Source organism: Drosophila ficusphila, unplaced genomic scaffold (assembly GCF_018152265.1).
Source record: "Drosophila ficusphila isolate 14025-0441.05 unplaced genomic scaffold, ASM1815226v1 contig_436, whole genome shotgun sequence".
Taxonomy (NCBI): Eukaryota; Metazoa; Arthropoda; class Insecta; order Diptera; family Drosophilidae; genus Drosophila; species Drosophila ficusphila.
Window position 1 is genome coordinate 1,002,525 of NW_025064352.1, and position 10,467 is coordinate 1,012,991.

General features: G+C 36.7%; 1 protein-coding gene across 1 annotated transcript; it reads right to left on the minus strand.

The window, feature by feature from the left end:
- Positions 1-1,464: 1,464 nt before the first annotated feature.
- Positions 1,465-6,424, minus strand: LOC108094550. Its single transcript, XM_043208414.1, has 3 exons — positions 6,370-6,424; positions 4,096-6,299; positions 1,465-4,065 (listed from the first exon to the last, which is right to left on the minus strand). Exons 2-3 carry the CDS (start codon positions 6,283-6,285, stop codon positions 1,639-1,641), a joined length of 4,617 nt encoding a protein of 1,538 aa, XP_043064349.1. The 5' UTR covers positions 6,286-6,299; positions 6,370-6,424; the 3' UTR covers positions 1,465-1,638.
- Positions 6,425-10,467: the final 4,043 nt, after the last annotated feature.

A 10,467-nucleotide genomic window follows, 5' to 3' on the forward strand; every position in this document is an offset into this window, starting at 1 on the left:
TCATAAAGACCCCAGTCCCGGCCACATAAATTGCTTCGTGTTTGGCCGAGAAAAAGTGACAGCGAATTGTCAATAACATTGACTGGGGTGCGGAGAAATGGCGACTTTGTAATGAAATTTATTGCCTACAACAGTTCAAGTATGTCAACGGGCATAATAATAAATTTCATAGTTTAATTTGACGTGGCGAACGAGCTTGTTGATGGTGTAAAAGATAAAATCGTCTGCAATGTTGGCTTTAAATCAATAAACAAAAATTAAAGTGAAAAACAAAGCGCGTGATTATTTGTTAATTAGATAATTGGAACCTTTTGCAGATATATCAGATAAATTAATGAGCGTTTAATATTAGAAGTGAGCAAAGCTAATCACATAGTAGGTAATTTAATAATACATTATTTTAAACCTTTTCCTTCGGCTGCTGTATTATTTTTATGTAACAATGCGAAGAGAGAGTGTCCCACACATCAAAACACACAATAAATGGCTCGTTTATCAACGAAAACGCATCGGAGGCAGGCAATTTCCTATGAAATTAATTTCCCTAATCAACAGTCGAGCAAGTCACCCAGTTAACTTTTTCTCAAAGCGAACGCATGTCAGGACCTTGTCAACTTTTACCCGAGTGTCGCTCCTTCCTGTCGCACCAATCAAGTTTATTAAATGCCTGCTCCCTGGGCTCAATTATCTTCTTGACATTTTTTTTTTGCGCGTTTTTTGAAAGCGGCAGTGCTTTATAATTCATCCAGCACAGTCGCTGATATGTGGAAGACTTGCTGAGATGACTGCCAGCTGTGTTTGTCAGATAACAAAAGAGCTCAAGACTGGGCCATCCTTTCGCCATTGTTCATTTCTTTGGCAGAGATTCGAGCGCAAAGATATTTCCATGCGCATTCTCGGAAAATTAAGTTATGCAGATGAGAGCAGTTAGAAAAGTGTTGGCATAACTTGTTAATAAAAATATGAAAAGTGAAGGACCAAACTTGATTTAATTTTCGGCGAGCAATTACAATTCAGACGAAGCCAAATTCCCAACTCGTTGGTGTCGCAAATTCCATTTGGCCAAAGCTTAAGCCAAAAAGTAAATTTTCCATTATTTTCTTTAATTTAAATGAACCGACAGACAGTGTGGATCATCCCTCCCATTTTGTCCCTATTCACACGGGACCGCAATATAAAGAAAATTTGCATAACAAAAGGCTTCTCCAGTTGCTGCACAATGCAAACATTGCTAAGTCGATTTTTAATTTCCAATTAAAATCCAATTTATTTATAGACAAAGCGTCGAAAAAGGGTTATCTGCCTTTTTTCTTTTCCTAAACGAATTAAAACTTTAGCAAGGAGTTTAATGTGTAGAAAAGTTATTGAGTAGGAAAGTTATTTTATTGAGTATTGCCTTTCAGTTCTAAAAAAAATTCTTTAAAAAGTTTATTTACAAAAGCATTGTGGTACATTGTTTTTATTTTAAATATTTATGTATTTATTATTTATCATTAAATTATATTTTAACGAATTAGGTACACAAAATATATAATTGTTGATATACAAAATATAAAGAGTATACTTGTATAACAAAAGGATTCTTCTGGCAACCAAGCTGCTCTCTTGTACTTTCCTCTAATAGTCAAAGATATTTGATTAAGACAATTGTTCACCTTTTTTTGTGAAATAACTGTTGGGATCCAACCTTTCAACGAGTGACCTTAACATATATTCTTCTCTTGAATGTAGGGTACACAAAAATGAAACCATCACCGACTTAAACTGATCTTTCAGCTCGTTGATAATATCCAAGTAAGTTTTACAGGTCCAGCGAAAGTCAAGAATCCGATTACTGTATTCATCGGACTTTGAAAAATATGTATTTCCAGAACGAGTTTCAGTCACATAGTCCAGTAAAATTTCAGTGAGTCTAAAGAATTTTTCCAGCTTACGAGCGAGTTTAAGTATTAAGTTATAAATCTGTTCCAGGTACTGATTTGATTCTACTAGATTTTCCGATTGCAGGGAGCCCAACCTAATGGTATTTAGATATGATACATTTGCTGACAGCATATCGTCTACGGTTTTGGCCTGATTGCAGGCCAACAGAAGTCTTTCAAATGCAGGCTCCAATAAATCGCAAAGAAAATAGTTTTTCAGACCTTTCGTTACAAGAAGAAAAATGTTGATCAGCCTTACAAATGAGGAATCTATTTCTTTAAGGCCTTCGAAATACTTAAAATCTATGCGGGCTCGAAAATTTAATTGCTGCCGAACTATCTTTTTGCGGAGCACATAATCGACATAATGGAATCTCCACAGTCCGGTGAAAATCGCCTCATATTCCTTAACATTCTGACCGAGAAGGGCTTTCCAGTAACTAGGCAGTTTACAGCGGAGGGCAAGAATATTCCAACACTTCGATCCTTCGGATAAGTCTTTATCTATATGGATACCCGGAGACGGAATCCGTGACATTTGATTTTTCATTTGATTAAACTTTTGAATATCAAAGAAACTTGCTGGGTCGTCCAGAACGGGTTCAAATATTTCCATAAACTCCTTGAGGAACTTAATATCCGATAGCATCAAGTATTTGTGAAGGTGAGTAAAGAGATCCTCTGGCTTAAGTTTACTTTCCCGAAGAGTTTTTAAAACAGTGCCAGATATTTCCGAATGCAGTTTATCAACAAGTTCATAAAGTTGTTCCTGTTCGCCGTACTTATAAAAATCATTGAAAGTCTCTTGTAATAAGAAATGAAGTTCTTTGCTACTCAGAACAGATTCCATAGTGATGCCCAAATACTTACTCGAGTACACCAAAGTCTTGCCCACTATAATCAGTTTTTCACTGAGTTGGGGGTCAAAAAAGTTTGAAAAGGAATCTGTAAGTCGATAGCGTTTGAGCCAGAAATCTTCTATGTCCGAGGTTGAAATGCGTTTAATAAGATATTCCTCGGAATCCGATGAAGTCCTTTGACCGCTAGCAAGCCAGTTGCGAAGCTTAATAATTAGTGGTTGACTTGCCGTTTTTAACCAATTAAAAACTAAACCTCTTTGGTATCCAATTCTTCGTCTCAATTCATCGTACAACACAATCACAATATGCTTTCCTTTCTGAATTTTATACAGGATATTCAGAAGCCACTGAAAGTGCAGCTTAAAATATCGACTTCTGTGATACAAACATAGCAGGCTACATGGTTTCTCTTTCTGTAACTCGTAAAACTTATTGAAATTAAGAAGGTCCTTTTGCAGACTTTTTCTGAGAGAGCTAGCAGTTTCGCCCTGCTGGCCAAGTTCTACCAGCTGCTGCTGAATCTCCCGATGCAAGTGTCCCAATTGACCAAGGCTCACCAACAAAAAGGACTCACTGATACTCTCCTGATGCTGAGGGGATCTCAGCTGCAATCTGCCACTGAAGGACGATAAGACTAAGTGTGGCGACTCATAACCCATCATTCCATGCAAGGCATCTGTAAATCGACTCTTGGGAGAAAGGTCCTGATCACCTTTGTCTTTTAACTGGTTTCTCAGGGATTCGTAAGCATGGTTTTCCTCGCGAGTGAGCAATTGTCTTAACTGGCATTTTCCGACCGCTGATATCCAATCATCCAATTCAAAGTCTCTGTGCATTTGTTTTCTAATGCTGTTTATGGCCTTGCTTAACCGATATCGAAACTGAGAAACGGCAGCATTTAAAACAGGGCCACAATCCTGTTGACCTATTATCTCAAAAAATTGATCCAATTGCTCATAGAAGTCGGGAGAATTTGGATCATTTGGTGGGCATTCATAAGACAAGTTTGATTTGAAGATTTTAATTACAACTCGAGGAGCCGCAATTATGTGACGTTGATGCTGCCTTATATTATTTTGAGCATTCATATAGGTTTTGAAATCCTCAGCATTTTTTAGCTGTTGTACGGATTCCTTAATATCCGGATTTACAGATTCTCGTGTTATTGAATCCAAAGCTTCTGGTAAAAGTTCCTCGTCTTCCGTTACCGAATCAACCTCACTGTCATATTCTTCGCTTATTTTCTGGAGTAAAATTTTTTCCGCCGCTGACAATAATTTTTCAGATGTTCTCTAATAACTTATCAAATTGTTCTTAGGATTTTCCTCGCACCGTTGACTTAGAAAGATTTCGGAAGCATTTTTTAAAGTCATTTCGGACAGTGATTTATCAACTTCCTTTAAAATATTAATTTTGACGTCACTAACGGTGCGTACAATTTGACTTAAAATTGGTGAAAGCATTTCCTGATCTTCTTCCTCCTCGAAATTTTTTTTGGATTCTTTAAGAGCTCTTTTATTATTTAAATTATTGTGTGCTAAATGGCTTTCTTGAGGAACTTCAATGATTAAGATAGGTAAAGGTTCTCTAAAATCCTTGGGTTCATCACCATGCGATTTTTTCTGAGTATCAGAATTAGCCTTATTTCTACTAAATATTTCTTTAATAACACTAGCTTCAGTGGTTTGATTTATATATGGTAACTCAAATAAATTGTTATCCATTTCCGTATTAGTAATTTTACCTAAATTTGGCACATTCATTTCCTTACTATCCTTGGGTGCGTCAAAATTTAAAGAAATTTGAAAGGGATTTTGTAAAGTGAGTTCCAGGGACTTATCGACATCTTTTAATAAGTTTAGTTTAATATTACTCACAGCTTGTCGAAGCTGATTAATAATTTCGTCCGTTTCTAATTCCTTTTCTTCCCATTTTTCTTTGGGACTGACATTATTTTTTTGTAAGCCATCGTTTTCAGTGGTATTTTTCTTGATTAAGGAAGATTTTTCTTCTTCAACTCCAGCTATCGTTTCAAGTGACTTTTTATATTCTAAATACAAATCTTTTAGCTTACTTAGTTGAAAATATTGATGGCAATTATTTTTAGAGGCTTTATCACTTCCATGTTTGATTGTAACCATTGTTGAAATTTCAGAGTTGTTACTAATGGAAGTTTCAAATGTATTAAGAGAATAAGAACATTCGGCACTACTTGAAGAAAGACCTGTTTGATCTTTTCTGGGATTACAATTCATAGAGTCTGCACAACCATCAGGTTCAGATATATTTCCCAAATCAAGCGATGAAATTTCCGTATAATTGTCCATCGGATCATTATTAGTATCTATTTCGGTTTTGTCATTGATGAACGAAATAATATTCCTTTCTTTTACAAAATAATCCTTAGAAAAATAATCCAAATCGTACAGTGGAGTTTTCATTAAATCATTTGAGGAAATCAGAATGTTTTTATTATAAGAAGATACGTTGGAGGAGGCACTTGCCGTGGATTCTTCGAAATCGCTGAAAATTACACAAGAATCATCGTCAGAATTTGAAACATAAAAAGTTTCGCAATCTGATGAAATTTTTCCACAAGAAAACTCAGACGAGTCCTTTTCAAATCGAAGTCCTCTTAAGTGACAAGAATTTGCTCCCTTGCAACCTTCAATTATTTGATATCCCTTAATTTTGGTTAATATGTTTAGATTAGTAATTTCCAAGATGGCCTTTTCAAATCGGAAGCCCATTGAAGGACAAGCCAGCATTTCCTTGCAGCCTTCAATAAATGTATGACCTTCAATTTTTGTCGTTTCAATTTCCATATTTTTGGTCAAGGTTTTTTCAGAGTTAATTTCTATTATTGGGTTACAATTGTCCTTCTTCGAACGCTGATCAATTTCTCCTTCTTCCTTTTCAAACATTTTTGACTCCAAATAAATTTTAATACGTGAATCGGGGGATCTTACTTTGCTTTCTAGACTAGAACGCGTATTGCCTACTAAACAATGCAAAATGTTTTGAGCCTGATCTTGCAAACGATTAATGAGTTCCACACGATAACTAAAGGATTTTTTGAGACCATTAAGTTTTGGATACAAAGAGTCAAAGAGTCCACAGAAGAGCATCAGGTATTCGCAACGCTTGTTTTCATTAGTTTCCAAATCTGAAAGTTCTTTGTATAGGCGCATAAATAATTCTTCCCGAGTCTCATGAAGAACCTTTTCCTCAGGATCTGTACCATTTTGCAGTTTCTCGAATTTTATCCGAAAATCATTGAGATAAACCAGCTCGTAAAGCTCGGTCGATTTACAATTGTTTTCGTTTATATACTTAACTGATTTGGCCACATTGTGGTTATAGCTACCAAGGCTAACACTCAGTGCCCAAACGCCCATAAATAAGTCATAGCCCTCCGAATTGTCGTCATCGGAAGAATGCTGCTCATCCATTTGAACCTTATTCACTAGAATTGGGATTTTTGATAGGGTTTTCCTCTTCATTTTTATTGGTTAAACTATAGATTGAAAAACAACTTGCTTTATGAGAGGATTCACTTGACCATATATTTGCTAAAGTCCTCTTACCATAAAAACACAATAACGTTATGAACATTCACTACAAAAATTTCGGATAAATGTGTTTGAATAGTTCACTAACTAAGATCTCAATGCTACATACGAGTAATCTAACGAATGGGATTTCCGTTTGGCTCCCATTTTCTTTCCCAGTTCCGCAGCGCCATTCACAATAATTAACCCATAAATCTGTCACAAGATTGTCGACAGGTACAAAAACTAAACCGAGCCATTCAGCAAAAATTGCGATGCCTGTGCACCTTTTACAGGAGTGGAAGCAGCCGCAACCTTTTGCAACTCCCAGCCAACTTTTCATTTTCATTCATTATATAGCTCTCAACGCGCCGCGAATCTCGAGTAGTTGTGGGTGGCTGGAGGTGCTGGGTGTAGGAAATGTATGACGCTACTTTTAACCTCAGACCGTAAAAAGTTGGGCTGCAGCAAAAGGAAACTATGCAAAGATAAGTGAAAAAGATTATATATGCATTGTACTAAAATTTACCGCCGACATGAGTGAAGCAGTTGAGCGAGTTAGCGAGAAGAACAACCGAGTTCTCTTGCACAAAATGGCACGAAATTTACGTGCAGGCAAGTCAAACGTAACGCCAAACGGAAGCGGAAAGAGCCGTTTAAAACGGCGAGGCCGACAAAAAAATGTCTATAAGAACTCCCTTTTTTGGCAACAGGCCGCCTGCATTTTGGCCGGAATTTCCCACGACAAAGGCAACAGGCTTTCGGGTCAAGCGAAGCACATTTATTTTGCATATTCGTGTGAAGAAAATTGGTTGCAGAAACCTGACAGCAGTTCGCTTTATAAAGTGATTTTGGTGAAAAATGTGGGCACTGTTGCTTGTAAATCTTAAATAAAATGAGCTTGAGCAACAGTTTACTATTTGAACTTGAAATGATTTTATCTATTTGTTTTAAAGTAAAATCAGAATTGGAGTTACACCATTTCTTTAAAAATATTACTCCAAATCTTTCTCTGCATCATTGACCTACTAAAGGTTCATTAAAGCAAATCGAAAAATCCTTCTTACTCGATTTCATATCTTCTTCATTTTTCTCACATCGCAGGATTGGCTTACTCCATTCCTTCCATCAGACAAACTCAATGGACAGTGCACAATAGAACAGAGTTGAACCTAACAAACCCAACTTGCCCATAACCAGGGACTCACTTATGTTGTAGTTACCGATTCATGTGCATGTTGAACAAACGACTTCACTGAACAATGCAAATAATTGTCAAACTTAGCTGGGCACAAAGAAAGTCAGCTATAGACGAAGCTGCAAAAAAACTAAAGCCAACCCCTTGCAATGAAAGGAAGCATATGATTTTTATAGCCTGCTAGCAGGCATTGTGCGGAGTTGTTGAAAATCACGGGAGAATATACAGAGAGAAAACACTCCAAGTAAAATTTAAATATTTTAATATTTAACTACGTAACTTGTTTTATAAATTTTGCTAGCACACTATATTCTTTTAAGAATTTAATTATTTGTACGTATTTTATAACCCATTTGAACACTGCGAATAACAAATTGAGATTTAACGCTTTCTGTTTTTTTTTTACTTATTTTTCAGTGTGACAAAAAATGGGGAATGAGAAGCAAGCTCTGCTGATTGTCTCAGAGAATCAGAAACGTCGGCTGGAAGGCATTCAAACGTGCTAAGCGCCGCTTTAATCGCGCACAAACACGGATTCGGAATGGGAAAAAGTGCAGGACAAATCGACAAGTGCCACAAGTAGAATCCCAGACGGGATCCAGCGACATAAAAAAGGTGCACATTGTTAGCCCTGCGTCCCCTGTCATTGGCTTTTCACATTTCAATGAGCCCGGGCTTCCAGCAGGAGTCACTGCCTTCATTCCGGCGAACAATGAAAGTCAATAAATTTGATTTGACATTTCCTTAAGAGGGACGACGCCCCACAGTTTTTTTCGCGCTGATTTGGCACATTTTGCCCCGATTGTTTGTCGCCGAGCTGCAATTGTAATTTTATTATTATGCCTGACAAAATGTCACACATTCTGTTTTTTAATGATCTGGGCGTTCTGTAAGCCGTGTTTTTATCAATTGCTACATCAGTATGAGTTTCTTGTTCTTTTGGCAGCGTCTTGATTGGGAGTCTCTTTAAGGGGATGTAAGTATCAGCTTAAAGAAGCTTCTATATTATCAGCTGGAGTTTCGTAGGGAAGTTCTTAATAAATTAACTCATTTGCCACAGTCATCCGATAGACTTATGGTCCCCGAATGCCAACTAATATTGGTCTGCACACCACACAAAATTAATCATTGATTTCGGGCTTCGGACGGTTTGCTTTCGAAATTTATGCATTGCAGCAAGCTTGCGATAATTGAGACTGGAAACTGAAATTGCTGCATTAGCCAACCAGGAAATTAATTTACAGTTACTACCAAGTTTTGATTGCCAAACATAGCCGGATATCTGCGTTGGCTAAGAGCCCGGTTAAGTTTGTATTTACCGAGCACATGTTGAGTGCGCTTAAGAAATCAAAACACCAGCTTAGTACCCTAATTCTAATTAAAATCATACAAAAGACGAGCACTTGTGGCAATTAGAGAAGGGATAAGGAGAACAGACGGGGAACGGGCAATTACGTGCCACACTTTAAGCGTAATTTTATGGCAGACATTGAGAGCCAGCTCATATCGTATGTTTATGGCATAAGCTGCTGCTTAAATGGAACGCATCCTCATGCTCCCTAATCCTTTTCGGGGACATTTGCCCGGCACATACAAAATTTAAAACGTTCTACGTCTGTCGCTTGTAATTACATTGTAATTGCAACTGGATGTCATCTTTCGTATTCTCTCCTTGCAGCTGCAGGTTGCAACGAAATTTAATGCTTATTACATTTTGGTATTTAATATGAAAAGAGTGCCACGAATGGGCTAGTTTGCTACGAGACTTTGCTTGTCATCTAGTTTTATTTCCCAAGAAAAAATACCTTGAATAGAAAAGGTTATGCTTTAAACCAGTAAGATTTTCATTGTCATTCATTTCGTTTTCGGATGTAGTAAAACATTTTCTTTTCTATTAGTAACAAACTAAGCCTTAAGGGTATTTAAACTTTGTTAAATTAAATTGTCAAGCAACCTTTGATGTTGGTCGTAGGCTGAATTATAAGAGCACCAGCATTCGAGATTAAGCTTATTAGTAGACCTAAGGACATTATGCTTCAATACGATTTAGGCTTTCAAACTTACGGCAAATTGCATGAAATTAAATAGCAATTTACTCAAAAGCCTTACAAATCGAATGTAGGACGTGTACACAAACGACATGTGAAGTTTGTTTTGTTTTGTGGCCAACTGAATTATCATGACGTTGTTTTGGCATTCAAGTTCTGCCAATATATGTGAGAATTGTGTGTTTATTTGCGGTAAATTAAACGCATATATTAAAGTACAAATTTTTGGGATTTGCTACCTAATGCGGATTTTGTACCTCCCAATTCGATTTGAAGTGTAATAATCTCTGCAAGCCAAACAAAAATAAAAAAGCGAAGCAAAAAGTCAGTAACGTTTAACATTTCACAATTCCGTGTGCCACCCACTTTAGATTAAAATTCCCTGTGCGACGGCAACTCTTTCATTTCTTTGGCCACGCAGCAAATTAAAAAATTGTGCAACAATTGAAAGCACTCAAAAAGCAGGGAACATCAGCAGAAAAAAGCTGAGAATTGTCAAGAAAGTGCAGCGATGTTCATGCCACTTACGGAACGCTGGACTAGAGCAGCCAAGACAACGACCGAAGTGCGACAAGAAATTAGAAAAGGAGACCAAAAGGAAGTAGTCCTTCAGTGAGTCGACTTTAAGATACCCAATAAATAAAAATTACTATATCGCAATCCGACGTTTAAAGTTAATTCAAGTGAAATAAAAAGAAAAGTCGTATAATTGACATATAATAGAACTTCTTTTTAATTCTTGTTATTTTTTATCGTGCTATGTTTATTTTTCATATTCTTTGATTCAATAATTAATCTGCTTGTTCTTTTACTTTTTGATTTTAATAAGTAGATAATCTTCACAATTTGCCCAACCTTATACAACACACCCTTTTAATCCCCTACTAC

What these genes read in the sequence shown, in the direction of transcription:
- LOC108094550 (XM_043208414.1), bottom strand. Translation starts at nt 6,285, where the DNA reads ATGAAGAGGAAAACCCTATCAAAAATCCCAATTCTAGTGAATAAGGTT. An exon ending in GGTGCGAGGAAAATCCTAAG is followed by an intron (nt 4,066 to 4,095) that starts AACAATTTGATA and finishes TAGAGAACATCT; the next exon opens with GAAAAATTATTGTCAGCGGC.